This window comes from Rosa rugosa, chromosome 2 (assembly GCF_958449725.1).
Source record: "Rosa rugosa chromosome 2, drRosRugo1.1, whole genome shotgun sequence".
Classification (NCBI taxonomy): Eukaryota; Viridiplantae; Streptophyta; class Magnoliopsida; order Rosales; family Rosaceae; genus Rosa; species Rosa rugosa.
In genome coordinates, this window is record NC_084821.1 from 52,835,611 (window position 1) to 52,857,183 (window position 21,573).

Below are 21,573 nucleotides of genomic sequence, written 5' to 3' on the forward strand. Positions count from 1 at the left end.
AATATATATATATATATATATATATATATATATATATAAGTACGTACTTTCTCAGCCATAGAAGCAATTTTCTAGGTAGTCTTAAAAGCAATTTATTTCTGCTTCTAGCCTTCTAGCAAAAGTGCTTTAGCAGTTGCCAAACGGGTTCTCAGTCAGTCTTGAGTTTAAGACAATGTCTAAGTGATAGTTTAGTTTTATTTGATAAGATGAAGAATAATATGAGCCAAAGTCAACAGTCAACAGAAGCAAGGTCAACAGTAGAGTATAAATAGGATTAGACCTTTGTAACAAAACAGAGAAATATCAGTAGCTTTCTTCGTTTTCTTGCTTCTTCTTCGTCTTCTACCTTTCACCATCTTCATCAAAACTAAACATTATTTACTTCTGTCTTATTATTCAACTAATTAGACATACAAGTGCGACCATTGTTGCAACTAGTAGCCTATAAATCTTCTAGTTCCGTCTTGCCACACAAAGATCTTGAAGATTTTGACTTCTACAGGAAAAAAAAAAAACAATACAAAAGTTTCTTTTATAGTTTCGATGGCTGTTGTTAGAGCCTTCATGTCTAAGCTCATGCCTCGAGTACCCATACTGAACACCATGCAATGGAGAATTACTCCTGTGTAAGTTTTTCAGTACAGAATTCTTATATTTGGACTTTGGTTTTGTTTCGTTTTTCAGTACAAAATTGTAGGTTGATCGTCCACAATGCAGTTATTTAGTCTTAAAAAGACCATAATCCATCGAAGATTACTATCTTGCAGTGAAATATTACTGCATGACAATAATTTCTTAAACGGTTCCGTTCACCTAGTTATTAGGTGATCCAGAGTGATTAGAGAATTTCTGGCCACCTAGCCTTTGGATTTAATACCAAGATCTGAGCAAGTCTCTTGATCATTTAGGAACCCTACTGTTTATTCTAAATGGAATACAGTTTCTGCAGAAATGAAGTTATCGATAGTTCTTCTACTAGTCAATGCACGCATGTTGAATGTTAGATTTTATTGCTTACGGTTTTGTTTGTTTGTTTTAACAGTCGATGTGCTTCTGGACCCGTATTGCCAGGTCTTGGTACAGGAAGCGGTCCACAGATCAATCTCATACCTGAAGGTGATACTATTACAGATGAGGACGATCAGGAGCAGAAAGATGTCAACACCTCAAACAACATGTATATCAACGAAGATGAAATCGTGGAGGAGCCAATTCCAGCACAAGTCAATGATTATGGAAGCTCAGATGAGTCTCCGATTAGTAATGAATAAGGTTCCGACATGGATGCATGGGAGTACGTGATGGGTTTATTAAGATTTTTTTGGTTTGCCATTGCACCTCGTATATTAGATGTATGAATGGTTTGGAATAAAGCTTGTGCTTGATGAGCTTACGTGTGGTATATTATTGAGGTTGATCGAAAAAATTATCGTTATTAATTAGATCTCCCATTTTGAAACAATAAACAGCTAACAACAATATTCAAGAAGCGCGTACATTCATCAATCGACTGTGCATAAATGCATAAAATAGGCATATACAACCAATGTTTCACCATAATATCTGCTGATCTTTCACTGATGTATGCATATAGTATTTAATCTGATTCTTCAATAAAATGGTTAAAGATCAATTTATGTAAAATTCTATATAACACAACAAATGACAACAACAGTGAATTAGGACTTGGACAATCAGTCAAGTAAGTTCGAGAAATTTAAGTATACTTTACACTCATTTCTTAAGTACCAATGAAGGGATTTTATTGATCGCGCGGGAACTCACTTGTCCGCTAATTCCTGTGAAGATTAAAATACTGACTTTTCTCCAATGCAATACCAACAAATCGTAAGTGAGAAGAAGTCATATACGTACATTGAACTATTCCAAGAAACAATTTTGTACTTTTTGCGTTTACTTCGTGACATAAAATATGATAGCTTTCTAGAAATATTACACACACACACATGTATATCGTATCCATATGGTAAGTTGGTAACAAAGCAGATAGGAAGGGAAGGTACACAGTTTCCAGTTGTTGCTTCTTTACTCATCAACACGCAGTCACTGATATTTTCAAAGTTACCCTGAGTGACTTTTTTGTTCCCTTTCTACAATTATAAGGAAACGTGTATTCCACCGTCCCAGGAAATGTGTATATGAATCACCTTGTCTTTCTGATATCATTTTGTCACCTTTACTTTCAAAGAAAGGGTAGTTGTTACCGTTTTATCCAAGTAACCGCAATCAATTAAAACTTCAAATCTTGCTAGCTGTTACCATTTGTTAGGGGACAATATAACGTAGCCCTCAGATTGGAAAGTTGAAAATGACCCATTATTAGGAAGCTTGCATGTGTGATATAATATCTTTACTGAGATATAGAGAAACAATTGGCAGAAGAGAGTCTTCAAAGTCAAATAGCTAGTTTGGCTGTGTAAATGTCAACATTCTTAACCATTAGAATCATAAAATCTCACTATATATGCAAAAATGTAGACTTTTATCATGGGTGATGAAACACGTGCCTAATGGCACCGAAATAGTAGCAAATGAAACTAACAGGCCAGAGGAATCCGGCCACGTACTGAAGCTGCGAGTGTTGAGAAATTGTTGGGGGTCAAAGAACTGGATGAAGATAAGAAAAGTGATATATATGAGAAAGGTGGTGTTAAGACTTCAGAGAATGGGTAAAGACCTAAATCGAGGTAAATGAAAGCAAAGATGAAAGAGTAAAAGAAGTTGACTAAATTGAGGAATAAGCTGTCCCCACTTTTCTCCGTGCCCAATCAAGTGATTTCGCTTCTTGTAAGATCAAACATATACAGTAATATGTAAGTAGTGTAATGAATCTAGACCACCACACAGATAAAGCAAAACTTGTACATCAAGTTTCCTATTGTCAACGTCCCCAACTCTTCCTATAAAACCCCATGTCATATTCAACCTTAGTACTACTACTCCTAGCTATAATCTCATCTCTCCCTACAAAGCATTACCATTTCCGATCCCATTGATGAACGTCTCCTTTATAGTACTCCTAGCAACAATGGCCATTGTTTCAGCTGAATATCTAGACGATTACAACAATGAAGAAATGCAAATTCAAAATACCGAATCAACAGTGTCTGAAATGCAAGAAGCAACAACTTCTTTAGAGGGGTAAGCCGCTTCCTGACCCGGCAGAACCTGTTGGCGAGCGTGACTTGCGACAAGTTACCTAGGGTTTGTCGTCTGAAGAAGAGCCCGGGGCCTGACTGCTGCAAGAAGAAGTGTGTGAATTTGAAGACGGATAGATTGAATTGCGGGATGTGCGGGTACAAGTGCAAGTACACTGAGATTTGCTGCAGGGGGAAATGCGTGAATGCATCGTTTGACGAAAAGCATTGCGGTGGAAAGGGGAGTTTTGTGTTTTGGGGTTGGGGATGTGCAATTATGCATGATTGATCACTATGCTACGTACGGTCTATCTGCTTTAATATGCTACAAGTGACTTTGATGTTTGTGTCAAATTATGGAACTATACATAATTGAATGATCGTATACCCCCAACAAAGAAAAAGGGAATTGAACTATACTTGTAATAAGTTTAATCCTTAATTTATTATGTAAACACTGAAAATAAACTGTTTCAAGCTCGAAATATACGTCCTGTATAATGTCGTCATGTAATGTTCAGTTGCTCCATAACATTCTCTATATCTCTACACCTGTGTCTGTTGTCATGTATTTAACGTACTTCATTGTATATGTTCTTAAATTCTTTCCTTGGCCATGGGCTAAGATAAGTTGTACTTAAATCCTGTTTCTACAATTATACAAATTCATGGTTATATATGAAAAATATGACGACAGATATGCATGCAGTACTTGACACCCAGTCACTTCCCCTAATACATGCAGTAACTGTTTAAATTGCAAACTAAAATAACATGACCCACGCTGTCATCGATGCAGCACCTCCACAACCCATGTCACCGGCTTTAATTTCCAGTGTTCTAGGTCAGAGGAATAGATTATGCGACACCTGATGGCACTTGCGTGAGGGACTATATTGATGTCACTGACCTGGTTGATGCTCATGTAAAAGCTCTTGCCAACGCATAGCTAAGTAAAGTTGGCATCTACAATGTGGGAACTGGAAAAGGTTGGGAAATCCACCTTCTTTCTTAAATTTCATTTTTCTCCTTTCCTTGAATTTTCCCTTCCGCCTCTTACTAATCATAATTTTTTAAATCACTTTGATAACAGGTAATTCAGTGAAGGAGTTTGTGGAAGCATGTAAGAAGGCGCAGGGGCTGATATAAAGGTTGAATATCTAGGTCGAAGGCCAGGGGATTATGCTTAAGTTTATAGTGATCCTTCCAATATAAGGGAAGAGTTAACCTGGACAGCTCAGCACACAGATCTTCAACAGAGCCTACAGATTGCATGGATATGGCAACAAAAAAAAAAAAAAAAAAAACATTTGAACGGTTATGGTTCTTTAAATATTATGGCTTGAGAAAATGTCAAAGATATTGAAGTGGAAAGAAATATGGTTTAGTGATGTTGCTCCATTGAGTTGAACATGCACATCTTTTACTTGGAGTCTTGTAGAAGTGCAATGGGGGCAACTAGAAAATCTCTCTCTTTGTTCATATCTAACACGATTAGGCCTGTGTGTATTTCTATTTCTCTACTTTGTTCATGCCCAAAAAGAAAGTGAGAGGTCGTGTAGATGATTTGAACAGAGAGTAATTTTTATTATAAAAGACATAATTAATGAGTATGTAATAACCAACATGTGTAAAGTATAAACATAAATGGCCATGTGGTAGTGATGCCATCCAATTTCAATATATTTTACATTTCATACGCCAATCATGTTAAATTTATAAAATTTGGCTAGAAATGGACTCTTCTCTTATTCTGGATTTTATTAAGTCTCCTTTGTTGGTCCCCTGACAACTTCGTATTATTAGCTGGCTCAATTGCTTATACTAGATTTCTCAAATGACTTTTCGTGTATCACATATTTTTCGCGAATGTAATAAGGTAGCTGATGCTATGACGAATTTATGGTACGACTTCTCCTAATATGGTATGGTGGGATGCTCCTCCATTTTTTATTTTAGCGCATTGTCAGAGTGACCAATTGGATATGCATTACAATTTCGATTACAATAGCTTATTTCTTTTTGTTATTTTTGTAGGAAGGTTTGGTTTCGTTCTCCTCCTAAGTTGCTACTTTTCTTCTTACTTTTTAATAAATTCAAATAAGGGGAAGGGCTAAAAAAAAAAAAAAGTTATTTATTTATGTATTTTTTGTTCCAGTATTTTCATGGAAAGCAATGTTGCACGGAGGTTATTTTCATACAGGCCTCCGAATTGTCAATGCACTAGTACTACAACCAAATTGAAGTCGCATATAAACAAAAAAAGAAAACAAAAAAGAGCAACTAAATTGCAGTAGTAAACTTACGAAACTTGGTCAACACACTACACAATAATAAAAACGAAACAGCAAAAATACATTTTTGGACCCAAGTATGGAGGGTGCAATTTTTTATAAGATCAAACTTTTGGTGCGAGATTTTGAAGCAATTACATGGAGGAAGATCTAGAGGAAATGAAACCAAACTGCTCATACAATAGCGAGGATGACACTCTTTTGTTGGGACGAGTAATTGGAAGGAGACTAGACCCACATTTGCTATATCGGTGATACCCTTTTTTACCACATCATAAAAAAAATCTTGAGGTAGACCTAGGCCCAGATTACCAACACGACCACCATGTAATTGAACATTATTAATGAAGTTCTTTCATTCAATAAAAAAAAAATAAACAAACGCGCGAGTTGAAATCATTCAACATTTTGTAACGCAGTTCTGATTGGAATTGGCCAAGACCAATGAGTTGAAGTAATTCCACAGTTCAAATGAGATCTCATTAGTTTGTTAAGGATAGAGCTAACTAAGCCATGCAGTTTCTCCCAAAACCTGAGTTGCAATTCATTGCTCTCACCCAACAGTCTTTAACATTCATTGCTTTTTCAACCAACACCGTCATTCATTGCTCTTCACCAAACTCTATGATTTCACTTTCTGTTATTATGATAGTGGAGAACAGAACACACTCTCACTAGCTAGATTAATTTGGGTACTGTTGTAGGGATTATAAATTAACCAGCAAATAAAGTTGATCATCTCCAACTCCAGGAGGTAGCTAGAGGGAAAAAAGAGCTAGCTCTAAGTCAGTGAAGACCATATTAGCAACAAGAAAATGAAAGTAATAGTAGTAACAAGTCCAGGTGGTCCGGATGTTCTCAAAGAAATCGGAGTGTTAGCAGGGATAGACTTAATAAAATCCAGAATAAGAGAAGAGTCGATTTCTAGCCAAATTTTGTAAATTTAACATGATTGACGAATGAAATGTAAAATATATTGAAATTTGACGGCATCACTACCTCATGGCCATTTATGTTTATACTTTACACATGTTGGTTATTACAAACTCATTAATTATGTCTTTTATAATAAAAATTACTCTCTGTTCAAATCATCTACACGACCTCTCACTTTCTTTTTGGGCATGAACAAAGTAGAGAAATAGAAATACACACAGGCCTAATCGTGTTAGATATGAACAAAGAGAGAGATTTTCTAGTTGCCCCCATTGCACTTCTACAAGACTCCAAGTAAAAGATGTGCATGTTCAACTCAATGGAGCAACATCACTAAACCATATTTCTTTCCACTTCAATATCTTTGACATTTTCTCAAGCCATAATATTTAAAGAACCATAACCGTTCAAATGTTTTTTTTTTTTTTTTTTTGTTGCCATATCCATGCAATCTGTAGGCTCTGTTGAAGATCTGTGTGCTGAGCTGTCCAGGTTAACTCTTCCCTTATATTGGAAGGATCACTATAAACTTAAGCATAATCCCCTGGCCTTCGACCTAGATATTCAACCTTTATATCAGCCCCTGCGCCTTCTTACATGCTTCCACAAACTCCTTCACTGAATTACCTGTTATCAAAGTGATTTAAAAAATTATGATTAGTGAGAGGCGGAAGGGAAAATTCAAGGAAAGGAGAAAAATGAAATTTAAGAAAGAAGGTGGATTTCCCAACCTTTTCCAGTTCCCACATTGTAGATGCCAACTTTACTTGGCTGTGCGTTGGCAAGAGCCTTTACATGAGCATCAACCAGGTCAGTGACATCAATATAGTCCCTCACGCAAGTGCCATCAGGTGTCGCATAATCTATTCCTCTGACCTAGAAAACATGAATAAAGGAATTCACTTCTACAATATAAAGACTAGGAGAGTATTTTTCCTTCACAACTCTAGGCGAGAAGGGTCAAGGGTGGAAGTGGAAGGAGATGAAGTACCTTCAGTCCAGAAATAATTCCTCGAGCTGCATCAAAACAAGCTCCAGATATTCGGCCCCACTCGTGTAGCTTAGGACGAGCAGCCTCTCCTAATCTTCCCTCAGGATCTGATCCTATATGTTAGTGATGGTGGGAACATATACTGCTTCCGATTAAGCAGCTGAACATAACAAACAATTTAAAGCTGAGGTATAAAAACCCAGGATTCAACTATACTGTAAGATCATGACTGCCATGTTTGAGTTCTTGGAAAAATCCAGTATGATATCTTCTGCCATCTTCTTGTCTTTTACCTACGGATTGATTGGAACCTGACCATGACAGAGAACAAAATTTTCATATCTACCACAGCTTTGATACAGGTATTAGTGTCTGTTGTATGGTTTGATGTATAAAACAATAAGCATATGATAATACACTTGTACAGATAACAGACTAAGATAATGAATTATTGGCACTGCCTGTTTATGTTTTTGTATATAATGGCCATGTGATTTTGGTGGACGGGTATGATTCTATATTAACATTTATAACGGTACAACTAGCTTCTCTCGATCATGTAACTGTTTTCTTCCCTATTGTAATGAAGATTAAAATGACGCGCACACACACAAACACTGAATAGATAGCTACACATCTAGATAGTGTTTGAATTTCATCATGAATGTCGATCTTTATCAAACAAACAAATAAACCACAAGCTAATAGCAGATTTGAAATTGAAGCCAACGTCGTACAATTGATTTACGAATTTGGTAGATCTAAACTAAATAAATAATCCAAGAGGAGCTAGCTAAGGTGGTATTGGCCTTATTGGAGCCAAGAAGGAGGATCAAAGTCGCAATCGTTATCGCTGCAATTCCTAGAGCAGGTATCTTCCCAGTGTCTACCGATAGCTCCACAACAGTCACAAAGCATGAGATATTCATAATGTTCTTCCTTGTGGTCTGGATCATCCTCATTTTCACATGGACCGTCATCACAAATCCTACAAAGGGTTACATATCCCTCTGATTTGTCCGGGCAATTTATAGTTTCGTGGTCGCCATTCCCTTTACAGATCAAACAAAACACACGTTTTGGTTTTACTTCGTCGCTGCCTGTTTGCGGTTCCACTGTTAAAAAAAAAAAAAAAAAAAAAAAAAAAACTGTGATTGTAATGACGAACTCCCAAAACCTTATATTCACAAAAGTAGGCTCACGGAAATTGCTGATAATCTTTCCCCTAAAACAAAATTACAAAAATCAAAAGCATACCAGGAGATTGAGGGCGCTCAAGGATCTTCTCCGGCTCTTCTGGTCCAGGATCTCCGGCTGTGTCTGTGTCAAAGAGAGAAAGTTGGGGAGTTAGGTTATCGCTTAGGGCTTGGAGCGTTAACATGAGATGAGAGAATACTAATTAAACACTCAAAAAACTAACCTTCTTTTCCTCGAAAGCAGCCGAAAAGACCAACAAAATTCCAGATCATCTTCCTCCGGAATCCTGATGTAAAAATCTTAATCAAACCGGAAATCACAGGGTGCACGAGGTTGTACATAAAGCTTCCAAATAGACGGTTTTCTGTGCCTGAAAGAGAGCAAGAGAGTATAGAAGTTGGGTTTGTAAATTGTGGGATTAGGTTTTTAGTATATATACATATGTTATGCTCTTAAAAAATAAGGTTAAAGTAATTACTAATCAAATTAGGACAAGAAAAGAGACTCTACTTTCCTATTCCTATTCTGTGTTTTGAATTTTCTTACTTGCCCAGTAACGAAAACTCAAAAAAAAATTTAATTTCACATCTCATGAGAAAGAGAAAGAATTTTTTTTTTTTATTTTCTGCTAACCAAACACCAGAATGGGAAGTTACTATGTAGTTCACTGGATTTTTTAAAATGTATATGAATTTCATAGACCATGCTTACGGTTGTTTGAATGTACTTTTTGATTTAAGCTACCAATTGCCAATGCATCTTTTGGTATTTAATCATTTATATTAAATATGATATTTTAATTTTTGGTAAATAATATCAAATAAGTTTCATTTATGAGTTTTTCTCGACCCCCTTGCAATCCTAAATGACATGTTTTTGCTTTCCTTTCCTGTACCAACCAAACACTAGAGGGAAAATCAAATGGTATTTCCTGAATACTTTTCCTATTTTACCAAACATAGGAAATGAAACTTGATAAGAATTTTAATTTCCCATTGTTTGGACCCAAAATGAGCATTTTGGCCTGACAAGGCGTGTCTTGGAGAAATTGAGTCAATGTCAGTGGCTCGAGCTATATATTGTCGACAAGTTCGAAATATATTATTTAGAGGCTAAATAATGTCTACTATGGAAGATTATGCGAGCTGCAAGAAAAGGAAATGATGGAAGCATGGAAATGAAAAGTTAACTTTAGCACATTTTCCTACTTCGGCTAGGAGAAACCGAGCTAAACAAGGAAGGAGGGGCGGCAGACTAACCAAACGAAATCCAAATGAGCTAAAACTTTCTAGATTAGTTCTAGACATCTCAATGATCATTTCTTATGAAGAGTACCAGAGCTAGTTTCAAGTGGAAAGCCTTCAAACAATCAGTCCAATTTTCTGCAGAAGCAAAACTGGAAAACTGGACATGTAAGGAGTCCAGCAGTGTTTCCGGCCCAACCACATGGAATTAAGCTCTGAAATTTGGATAGAATGATCTACACTCATGGTGGATCATTTCATATGAAGAAGTCGAAGGCCCATTCTGAATTATTGATGGAGATATAATTGAAGGAATAAAGGAGTCGAAAGTGATTCAAAATCACTCCAAAACTCATCATTTTCTATCTCCAATTAGTGCTCCACTATCTCCAATTAATGCTCCACTATCTCCAATTAGTGCTCCACTATCATTTGTTTAAGGCCAACCACTTTGGCATGGTAGCCTATAAATAGAGGTTACAATGAAACACTTCAAGACACAATTCATCAACAACAATCTCTAAGATTATCCAAGCCTCTCTAGAGCAACCCTTCTCCTTCTCTTACCGGTAGTCACACTCCAGTCCTAGTATTCTCAGAAGCCGACTGTTAGTGCCACCAAACCTTCCAGCCAAGCTAAATCCTCACTTCCCAGTGGTTCTCGCTCTGCTCGATCTACAACATCGAGTATCGATTGTGATTTTGAAGAAGCTCAGCAAAAGTCCTCGCCACGAGGCACAAAGAATCCCACAACGAGGTTGGTGCTCTCCTCGTCCACAATCGCTTGAAAGAAGTCAGGTCAAGGGACACCCCCGATGACCGTACCCGAATGGTGCTGCCACCCCCGCACAAGAAAAGAGACTGTTGACCAGCTCAAGAAAAACTGGAGCCAAACATTTTGGCACGCCCAGTGGGACTTACTGCGAGCTGTAAATCACACCACTATTAAGAAGTTGAGGTTAGTAAGGGGTTGTGAATCATAACGGAATAGGTGAAGTCTCTTTTGTTAATATTAGCCTAAACTCCTTATTGGTGCCTAGTTCAGGTCCCTTAAGGTTAAGGGCGGCTTTTATTAACACTTGTTGAACTGTCTTCACACTTATGACATTTCTCATCTTAATAAGTATAGCCTATGTGAAATGATGTCTAGAAATGGGACAACGTTCATGACAGGTTTTTGAATCCAGAAGTGCGTGCAAATGGGCCTAAACCACTATGTAGGAGTAGTTCATGCCAAAATGGATTCTGCCTCTTTTGTTCGCCCTCCCCACCTGGCCATTTCAGTAAGGTTGCCCAAAGGATTTGAAAGAAAATTTGTGTCTAGGCGACTATACTTGGGCCGCAAGTCTAAACCTTGATTCACAGTGTCTTATTGAATTCAGCTACTTATTCAATTCAGACTTCCAAAAGCCATTGGGAAGTCAAGCGCAAACCCTTATCAAAAGGTTTACGTTAACTGCCCGAAACACAAGACCTCCAGTTACAGACCGCACTCGCGTGCAGACTGTCGTGGTCTTTCTGAAGAACTGGTAATCCATAAATTTTCCCCCAATCCGCCATCGACCGAGATGACAACCAAGCAAGGAGGAAATCGACAGCCTACTACTGAAGGCGAGAAAGTTCCCGCCGCCCGGCCTAATGAGGCTGGCGATGTGTCTAGCATCACCCAAGTAGCCACGAGCGCAATTACAACTATTGACTTTGTGCCTATTCCCGTTCCAGAAAATGCGACCATAGAAGAGCGGCTTAATATCCTTCAACAGGAGTTTGCCGCATACCATGAGAAGATGCAGTGTTGTAAATATTATTATCTATGTGGATGTCCATGTAAATACTCATTAGTTATGTACTTTGATGTAAACCATACCTCTATATATATATAGAGGCTAATGAGACTGAATGAGAACACTTATACTTCCTCCCAACTTTTCTCTCTTCATCTTCTTCCTACTTTATAACAGGTTGTTAAAAGATTACAATTATACATAGTTACATACATCTAAAGCCGAATTACTGTTCCTATCACTGTTCATTACTGTTTCTAGACACTGTTCATTAGAATTGGCGGTTTTGCCCTTCGTTTTTGTTTCAATTTCCATTGCAGGATGCACTTTTCCCGATTGCTGCTCCTGAGACCTTCTATTTGCTTTGGTGTAGAGAGAGAGAAAGAGAGAGGGAGAGAGACTAAAAGGAAAAAAGGAGTGATCAATCTAGATTCTAAAAGAAGGAGAAGTGGTATCTGATTCTGGGTTTGTTTTCGGTTGCTTCTGAGACCTTCTATTTGTTTGGGTGTAGAGAGAGAGAGAAAGAGAGAGGGAGAGAGACTGTGAAAGGAAAAAGGGAGTGATCGATCTAGATTTAGAAAGAAGGAGAAGAAGGATCTGATTCTGGGTTTGTTTTGTGTTGCTCCGGGCAATTTGAAGTTTAGTGATCGTGTTGGAAGGAAGTGTGAAAGGAGAAGAGGTAATCGTCCAGTTCCGGAGGAAGGTTTGGGTTTGTTTTATGAATTTGGATTTAGTTTCTTCTTTTCTGTTTATCGTCTTCTCTGATTGTCCGCTTTTTCTGTAAACAATTTTTTGATGGGTGGTTTATAGGTTGAAAAAGAGTGGGAGCGTTTCTCAGTTCGTGTATAGGTGAGAAAATCCAAATTCAAATCACAACCATTAACAAGGGTGAAAATTTGGGTTGTGATTTTGGTTCTTAAACTTGAAATTTTTTTATTGAATTGGTTTTTTTATTTATGTAGTGTGTGCTTAATCTAGAGGTTGTACATATTGAAGCAGCTATTTCTTTGTTCATTTCTAGGTTCAGAGGTTTGAATGTAGGTTTGGGCCAATTTTTTTATACCAATATGTTTGTAATTAACTGTTATAATTGTCTATTGGATTATTGTATGGAATTGATCAAAGGTCTTTTGCTGTTATTGGCTGAGTTGATTGAATGAGTTGCCAGAAACAGATTGGTAGAATAAGATTAGTGTTTCTGTCTTATTTCGATGAGGTCAAGTTAGATATTCTCTGCCCTTTGTTTTTCTCTGCTTTGGGTTACGGTTAGAGGTCCTAAGAATTTTTTTTCTGCAAATATGGTTGGTTAAAGTGGCTACTGTGGGATTGGTATTGTGGGAAGTGGGTACACAGGGTCTTCTTTGTTTATTAGAAGAACTGGCACACTACTTGGGAGCTCATCTTTGTTTATTAGTTTGGTCCTTTAATTCGAGTAGTTTGGCTGCTAGAGTCTTCAATATTTTGTTACCTCCACCAGAAATAAAGGACAAGAAAGTCTGAAAGGAGTTTGAACATGTAATTCAATAGCAGATATATGAATCTCAAATTTCTGTATATGAGTGTTATCTTCTATCAAATCTGCAGTTTTGATGTTTAATTAATTGTGATTAAATGAATACATTGACAATGTATTTGAAAATATATGTTAAAGTGTTAGCATTGAATTTTTTAACTTCTCTGTTGTGTGCAATGTTGGGGCTGAGCATTTGGGAACAACAGGAGGGAGAGTGAGTGCTTATTTAAAGTGTTGCTTTTGCAGTGTTACATATTAGCATATAGAGAACTTGGACAACAACTTCGATTTCAGCTGTTACTTGGTAAGCTTTATGAATCATTTTCTTTTGTATTTTTTGTTTGAGTTAGATGTTTGATAAGCTTTGCATCTTTTGTTTTAACTGATGTCAAGTTTAAATAAGCTTAGTAAATCAATAAACAAATACTTTGTTTCAGCTATGTAGAATCATTTTTGTTGATCTCGCAGCATCGCGCGAGGGGGATTATCTAGTTTATTCTATATATAAAAGGTGAGTTTACTGTTACACTGTTTATAAGAGTTGGAAAAGCCGGCTTTGTCCTCACTGTTCGAGGAGAATATCGATTTGGTAGAAAAGTCGGTTTTGTCCTTGCTTTTCTCAGCGTTGGATTTCAGTGGCTCAGTGCTCGATCTGAGTAGCTTGCATTACCGAAAGAAGAGAGAAGAAAGAAAAGAGGGATAGAAGAGAAAAATATAGAGGAAAGGAGAAGGTCTCGACGATAGGGATTTGTGATTTTCAATGATAGGTATTGTTATTTCTCAAAGATCTGAGGTAACAATTTTGTTTGTCGACTGATCTGTTTTTTTATTTGTATGTCTTTGCAGAGGAAGGTTGAAAAAGGGATTGAAATCGGTAAGGTTCCAAAGTTTGAAGCTTTCATTTGGGTTTTATTTATTATTATTATTTTTTGCCGGAATTGGGTTTTGGGTTTGATTTGTTGTTTCGTTGTCTTTCGCAGTTGTAAATATTGTTGACTGAAGAAAAATCTAGGGAAGAAGAAAGAAATATCGGTAAGGTTCCAGAGTTTAAAGCTTTAATTTGATAATTTTGTCGCGCGATTCTCACGGTTGAGTCTGAATATTGTGTTATCATGGGTTTTTGGTTTGATCTGTTGTTTGGTTGTTTTCTGCAATTGTAAATATTGTTGACCGGAATATTTTTTTTGTTTTTGCTGTGTTGATTGGGTACTGTTGTCTTTGCCGTGTTGATTGGGTACTGTTGTGTTTGCCGTGTTTTTGCTGTCTTGATTGGGTATTGTTGAGCATGTATATCTGTTATTGTTTCGCATCACCAAAGCTTCTCATTATTTTCAACACTAGACGGCTTTTGCATCACCATTGCTAAACTTCCAACGGTTTTTAGCTCATCCCCTTCTCACTCTCACAGGTCTAATTCTTTCTCTTTCTGATTTGTTGATACAATATATAAACGACAACACCCAATTCGTTGTTGAAAAACCCAAGTGCCCATTTAGTTTAATCTTTTCTTCCTCAACTTTTGGACCCAGTTTAGGTAAAGCCCTGTTCTTTGTTCTCTACGAATTGAGAAACCTAAGGCCTAATATTTGAATCAAAAATCAAAATTGGGTCTTTGAAGTTTTGATGCTCGACAAACAAATAATTTCTCATTGTTTTCGACTGTACAGATGATTTAGCAAATCTCATTTTGTTAAGTAGAAGACATTTTGCAGATGTTTGGTATTTGGTTTACATATGAGTAACTGCTAAATTGACTGTTTGTATTTTCAGCCAGACTTGAAATACTGAATCAACTTTTGTCATTAGAATCGGTAGACTAAGTAATTTTCTTGCGTTTTTAGTGCATACACAAACTGATTATTTAGATACAAATATCAAATCGAATTTGATGTGTTTATTGTTTTCACGATCAAAATTTAGCACACAAATTTCATTTTATGTATGCCTGTGATGAAAATAAGAACCCAATTTAATAAACAAAAGAAATTTATAACTTTGATTACTTTTCTCATGTCTCTGATTCCACCTAGATCTGAATATTGTCTCGATGAGGCAAACATGTTACCACTTTTCTCAATCTAAAGTATATATCTGAAGTGAAACTAATCCAAAGAATGAATGATTGTTACATTTTTGTGGAACAGTAGACCAACAATATTCTCTCTACCTACTACACCTTTTTGATTATCCAACTCTTAAGTATAATTATAATGCATGCATCATTTTGGTCAAAAACATGAAAGAATAAATTTTTTAAAATTATTTTTATTTAGAAGTATATGTAGACACTCATAGGGTATTTTTTTTTAAAATTATTATAATGTACACATTTGCATTGCATATATAGAAGATACTTCATTCTTATCTGCATATTGCATGCCAACGTTGTTTTTCTTTGTTGATCTTCAACCTATAGTACTTGGGGCATTCATTCATCGGCTATGATTATGAACTGTGCGTCTCGATCACTATGTGTACATGATTCTCTTTTCTTGCTTTGCTGCATTCATAATTGGAGTAATGTGAGTATGACAATGCCTACTGCAGGGTCTGTTAGCAGAATACCAGAAGATATCAGAAATAGGAACTTCTCCTTCTTGCCACCTGTCCTGTCTTTCAATGTCAGGTAATATAACTCTATTCCTCTGTTTTTCATATTTATGCTGTGGTTAATAGTCGAACATGCAATATCTTAAATGAATGATATACAAAAGTGTATCTGACTAACACTGTTATTTGGTTTCAGATTGGAAATCTTTTTTCCTGGCACCTAAAAGTGTTCCATCCTCTTCTTCGTGTTGTTCGGTTTGTATATTCTACCGCTTTCTGCACTTACTAATTTTATTATTTATTTACATCCCTCATATATACTATATAGTGTCCAATACAGGTAAAGGAGTTTCAGTCTGGCAAAAGTTGTTAGAATCTCAGAGTAGGTACTCCTCTGTTGCTGCCTTTTTTTTTGGGGGCGTGTTATTGATTTCGTCTTTTGATTTGATTTGTTGTTCTTTCTGTGGTTGGTGCTTCAAAGTTGCATATATTTAAGAAGTTGGGAAGTCCACATTTTTTAAACTCCTACAGGCAAGGGTTTGAGAGTTTTAAGGATTTTGCCCCAAGGTTAGCACAGTGATTCATGATTTTAATAAAGCCAGCCTATTTGTTACAGTTACTATCTGTTTGTTATGTAATTACTATAACCATGTTAACTCAAATGATGTCAGCTTTTTTGCACTACAATCTTTTAAGTTAGTTCTTTATTTTAAAACTCAAGGTTAGCCTAAATTTGTTTTAATTGAGGTGAGAAAAGGAATCTAGAATATAATTATCTCAGTTCTTGATTGTGCTCCTGGCCTACACAAGTGTGGCTCCTTCAAATGGATTAAGAGACACCATGGAAAATCTCCTTCCACCTCTTGAGTTTTCTGTGTGGATTTTTTGTAGTGGACACTGCTGTGAAGAAGAAGGTTGAGGAGATACTGCCCATTGCCACCAGCCACGAGCTTGAGAAGCCTGCAGCTGTGTTGAGGTGACATTTCTGTTTTCCGAATTTGTGCTTTTTCATTCATATTGATATAAAGATTTGTAATTTTTTGCAGAAAGTTATAAACTTATGTTTAGTTTTAAATTTTGAAATTAGTTTGTATGATATTTTTCCTGTTTGAAAATCATTATCTCAGTGAATATTAACTGATACTAAGATGTAATCATAATCTAATTGCTTTTGTGGTAAGAACCCTATCTATGAGACTATGACAGATGATTTATATAGAGCAATTAAAATAGAAAAAAACCTGCAGCACATGAATCTGGTAATCATTCAATATTTACAAGTCTGAGAAATTCATATCGACAATAAAAATACCCGCAGCAAGCCACGGGTACATTGAAAGTGAGTAAGAGAGAGAGCTAAGTCTGTTTCTCATGAGATAGCAAGGTTTTTTTTTTTTTTTTTTTTTTTTTTTTTTTTTTTTTGTCTTATCTGACAATGCACTATATTCTGTTAATGATACATCTAGGTTATATGATACCAAGATTTTGTATCGGATACTTACATTGATACAGTCCATTTCAATCTCAGTAAGTAATTCAATTTATGTTTCGCCTTGATTTATGACTCGAACTAACCCGATTGTTGATATTGGTTAAGTTCTTTGAATTGCATAAACTTAAAAGGGGAAAATAATCTTGGTTAGATAAAGTTAAGAGGGGGAAAATAATCTTGGTTAGGAGCTGACTTTTTGCATGTGGTAAGAAAATTTGAACTGCATGTTGGGTGCTTTGTTTTAATTTTATGGCAATATATAGTTTGATGGATTGTGTGGATTTGCTATGTCAAGAAGGAATTGTGAAGTGACTTAATAATGTCTTTAATAGTTTGGTGGTAATAATTAGACGATTTCTGGAGTTGGTGGTCGAATTTCTTCCCTCTTTGTCTCCATGCATGAGGTCAGAAAATTGTTCACAGCTAAGAAAGTCACAAGATATACTTTTTACACAACGCCATTGAACCAAAGTTGATACATCGAGACATTAAGCGGAGGCTTCTTCTTGGCCGCCAAGTACTTTGTAAAGGAATATCCATTTGGGGATGAGAAAGAGCAGTTACTAACTTTGGTTTGCCAAATCAAGTCTGAGTGATAAGAAGGTTGAATTCAAGAGGGAGTTCCCTCCAGGTGAGGTACTGCTAATGCTGCTGGATGCAACTGTTGCACAGCTAAAACAAAAGCTGATTGTCCGGAGGGATACGTATTCTATCACAGAACAATTTGTGGTAATGGAAATCAAAGGCTGGGAATCAGATGATATGGAAGTACTTTCTAGAGCAATTCAATCGGGAATAGTTTGTCTCTTCACAAAAGTTACTATTGCAATTGATGTAATATATGGTATTTTAATAGTTTGATCAATAATAAAGTCATTTTCAATTATATCTTTCATTATTGTAAATTATTACCAACAACAAATCCCGCAGCAAAGCGCGGGTACCATTGCCCGTACATGTAGTATATTGTTAAAAATTTTGCAACAATGGGTTGTTGTCGAAAAGTTACAATATGGACTGCCCATGTGTGGAGAGAGAGAGAGAGAAGCTAGCATGCGGCATGCCAAAGCTCACGCAGAAAATTTGAATAACATGCCAGCTTAATACAAAGTTGAGTCCATTTAAAAATAAACAAATTGTCAAACTTTGAATGTTATTAAACAAAAGAAAGAAACCCAAAAGGTTCCATAATAGCAAAGATGACTAACCCGCACTTCATTAATTTTGAGAGTATGAACCACTATCTACCTGTTTTTGGCGATACTAAAGTCTCCACGTATAATTTAGGCATTATGTAATAGTCATGAATAAGACGTCTATATTTCTTTTGACGGTTTTCCTTTGGATTATACAATACCAAATGGTTCCACTGGCTTCTTTTGCTGATCCGATTCATCAAAACTTTATCATCCTCTAAAACCGAAATTGGTTTATAATCAAAAATATGACGGGGAGATAAACTAGAAGAAGGAATTTGAACAACTCTAGTCCAAGATTCATTCACCCCATATTCTTTCAGCACCCATATTGTAAATGCAATACCTGTTTGGGACGTATGACGCTTGGAATCATAAAGATATAGGAAGAGACAGTTGCCAATAGTTTTCCCAATACCAAGGCGGCTAGAAATTTCTTTTCTGCAAATATTGGGTGATGGCAACTCCTGAAATTTCTCCTCCGCCAGATCAAAAGAGATTATTGTGAATTTTGACCGTCTGTCCTCTAGCCAATGTAGAGCTCCGTTCAATAAGCACCCCTCCCCATAAAACCTTCCAACGTACTCGGACTGTTCAACAATCTTCCATGAGCCGGTTTTTAATGTAAAGACTGTAATTTCGGTTTGAAGGCCTACTATGACCTTGTAATCTTCATTGGTGGAATCATAACCAAATCCAAAAAACTGACGATATCTAGTTTCAATTTGTTCCGGTAACTTGTATGTATCTCGAGTAGAAGGGTTCCATAAGATAAGATCACCTCCCTCGTCTTCTTCCCGGCATATCAAGCCATTGCAGGAACCCAGAACCCATAATCTTGGTGCTTCTGGTAGGACGGTATATCCCACCCGATAGTCATCCTTTAATATTGCTTCGAAGTCTATGGATCTGGTGGGATTGACTGTCACAAGAAGCTTCAACCTGCTGATGTATGTGCTGATGTGCTTCCTAGCAAAATAGGGATCAGAGATCAAAGCAAGCCACGACTTGCATACACAACGAAACCGTAGTAAAGATTCGGCTGGAAGCCGCGACAGTATCTCAGCAATTAGGTCATCGTCAAAACGACCATCCCATGAGGGAGAGGGGTTGCTCAAAGCTCCTTCAAGCCCTACAGATGTTGCTCGTCTAGTGATGGAATCCCAGCAGCGGGAAAGAACGCCATAGCATGATAAAGAGATGAAGATGATGTTCCCCATTGTGCTTGTGGAAGATTTTTAGAAAAACAAAGAGATCGAGTTCTGGCAAAAAGCACGCAATGGTTATAGGAGATATTTATGAAGTTTTGCCGACCTCGATCCTTTTCCTAGTCCATTATAGGTTTTTGGGCCTGTTACTTTCCTAAAACCTTAGTGGGAGTTAATTGTCTTGTATTTTGTCCTAGTTTAAGTTTTCATTGTCCTACTAGATTAGGGGATGCTGGCTCATCTAGATTGTATTTCTTTCATTAATACGTACACTGCCAGAAAACGACAGCGTTGCACATGACCTTTGGTCTTCTTAACAACCAATCGATTGCTGGCATGTACTGCTATATCTTCGCCCTTGCATCAAATTCAATCTTGTTCACATAACCCTGCAAATCAACAATAAGTTTCTCTGTATTACAAACAAAAGCAAATACAAAGGCACTCACACACCTACGTATGCTACTCAACAACTCCAATCTTTTATGAAAGTCTACCAAACTCTGAATTCAAGATTATGGTAGTAGAACAATTTACCTGAAAAAAAAAAAAAAAAAACATTAAATTAAACAAGCAGTTTTAAGAGAAAAGTGAAAAATCACAGCAATCTTTAACCGAAAAAAGGAAAAGTCAACGCAATCTGAGCCGTCGAATCTAAACTTGTTAAAAAAAGAAGCGATGGTATGCTTTTCCTGAAGAACCCTATCAAGAACAGCAGGATCTACAACTATAAAGACCACAAACCCAAAACATCTGGGCCTTGGAGTGATATTGTCTCTCATAACCACCGTTCTTCAGCTTATCCTCCGACGTGTCCCACGAAATCCCGCCGATAAAAAGCTTGCCCAGATCCGAATCCACCTGCTTCCTCTCCTTTTTTAACCTTCAAAGATTCGATCCCTATTGAATTTGGATTCTGGGTATGCGATTTGGGGAAGAACAGGGAGGGTTTGTGGTCGACTAGAGAGAGAGAGATTGGGGCTTACTTTGATTCATCTTGTGGAAGGAAAGGGAGAGAAGCTTGGACAATGCAAGTGTGGGATGGATCTATTTGTTTCTTATTTTAATTTTTTTTTTTTATAAATGGCAATACGAAACCGGTGGGACAGATCGATTGTTTCTTATTATAATTACTAGCCTTCCTGCACGCGCGCGTGCGTTTAGTATTGTTGTTCATTATTGTTCCGTGGCAAATATTTCTCTCTTGTAATATCGACTTAATTGATATTCTCGCCTTGGTGAAAGCATAGAGGTATAGAAAGCATCCACACACACTCCAATAATACCCGGCAACCATTCGTCCATTTTCTTTTTTAATATATAAAGGAAACAAAGTATAATAGAAGAGGAGGACATTAGCCTTACCTCTTATGAAAGAAAAATGACAATGAACATTAAATTGAAACAGGAAGAGCACAAAACAAAGTGCAAATACAACTGAGAAACATGCTCTGAAAACCCAAGTAAAGATCCAAAATGGAAAGAAGCAGATGAACCTGAGAAAATAAGCAGCAACCATAAGAGCCTTAACTAAAACAAACATGGGAAAATATACACACGGATTCTGAGTAGATCAAGGCTGCAAAGGCTAGCAGCTAATGTGACAAAGATAACCTAAACAGACAATTAAGAAAAAATATAGTGGTAAGAGTAAAGTATTTAAGAAATCCTGGAACTCACAAACTTTTATCATGCTTTAGTAGAAAAGGCATTATTACAGGCACCGAATTCACACGGGCACATGAAACTTGATTTCCCATAAAGTCGGGAAAACTAATCATCAACCATTGTCAACTACATCAGAGAGAACAAATCAAAACTTTGATGTTGCAGTATGCATTAGAAAATCTCCAATTGTAATAAACAGCCTTTGTAATTAAACCAAATTATAACTTTCCATACTCCATAGCGCTTGTGGACTTTGAAAGCCAAATGATTCTGCAGCACCAAAGATGTATTAAGAAGCTAACTACAGAAAAACATGATCTCTTACAAAAATAAAAGGCAAAT

At 36.7% G+C, this 21,573-nt stretch overlaps 4 protein-coding genes and 1 pseudogene across 35 annotated transcripts; 2 read left to right on the forward strand and 3 right to left on the reverse strand.

Moving 5' to 3' along the window:
• The first annotated feature begins 315 nt into the window (after window positions 1-315).
• LOC133728136 (uncharacterized) lies at window positions 316-1,444 on the forward strand. Its single transcript, XM_062155547.1, has 2 exons — window positions 316-626; window positions 1,043-1,444. Exons 1-2 carry the CDS (start codon window positions 544-546, stop codon window positions 1,269-1,271), a joined length of 312 nt encoding a protein of 103 aa, XP_062011531.1. The 5' UTR covers window positions 316-543; the 3' UTR covers window positions 1,272-1,444.
• Window positions 1,445-5,441: 3,997 nt separating this feature from the next.
• Window positions 5,442-7,657, reverse strand: LOC133730991 (UDP-arabinose 4-epimerase 1-like; annotated as a pseudogene).
• A 423-nt stretch (window positions 7,658-8,080) lies between these two features.
• On the reverse strand, window positions 8,081-8,935 carry LOC133730083 (uncharacterized). The gene is made up of 3 exons (XM_062157754.1): window positions 8,800-8,935; window positions 8,637-8,699; window positions 8,081-8,494 (listed from the first exon to the last, which is right to left on the reverse strand). Exons 1-3 carry the CDS (start codon window positions 8,915-8,917, stop codon window positions 8,190-8,192), a joined length of 486 nt encoding a protein of 161 aa, XP_062013738.1. The 5' UTR covers window positions 8,918-8,935; the 3' UTR covers window positions 8,081-8,189.
• A 2,994-nt stretch (window positions 8,936-11,929) lies between these two features.
• On the forward strand, window positions 11,930-18,045 carry LOC133728264 (uncharacterized). Of its 32 annotated transcripts, none has more exons than XR_009855726.1 (12): window positions 11,930-12,307; window positions 12,415-12,453; window positions 13,364-13,421; window positions 13,555-13,884; window positions 13,964-13,991; window positions 14,098-14,149; window positions 15,665-15,743; window positions 15,864-15,922; window positions 16,008-16,053; window positions 16,149-16,234; window positions 16,559-16,643; window positions 17,492-18,045. XR_009855726.1 is itself a non-coding variant. In XM_062155662.1 (8 exons), the coding sequence occupies exons 4-8, from the start codon at window positions 15,737-15,739 to the stop codon at window positions 17,633-17,635; spliced, it is 465 nt and encodes a 154-aa protein (XP_062011646.1). In that variant the 5' UTR covers window positions 11,930-12,453; window positions 12,567-13,991; window positions 14,098-14,149; window positions 15,665-15,736; the 3' UTR covers window positions 17,636-18,045. The 32 variants fall into 32 exon arrangements, 2 of the variants coding, with proteins under 2 accessions (XP_062011646.1, XP_062011647.1); XR_009855728.1 differs by having other exon boundaries at window positions 13,586-13,884; XR_009855724.1 differs by having other exon boundaries at window positions 11,930-12,283.
• A 327-nt stretch (window positions 18,046-18,372) lies between these two features.
• Window positions 18,373-20,658, reverse strand: LOC133733867 (F-box/kelch-repeat protein At3g06240-like). The gene is made up of 2 exons (XM_062161511.1): window positions 20,224-20,658; window positions 18,373-20,100 (listed from the first exon to the last, which is right to left on the reverse strand). Exon 2 carries the CDS (start codon window positions 19,573-19,575, stop codon window positions 18,400-18,402), a length of 1,176 nt encoding a protein of 391 aa, XP_062017495.1. The 5' UTR covers window positions 19,576-20,100; window positions 20,224-20,658; the 3' UTR covers window positions 18,373-18,399.
• Between the last annotated feature and the right edge of the window lie 915 nt (window positions 20,659-21,573).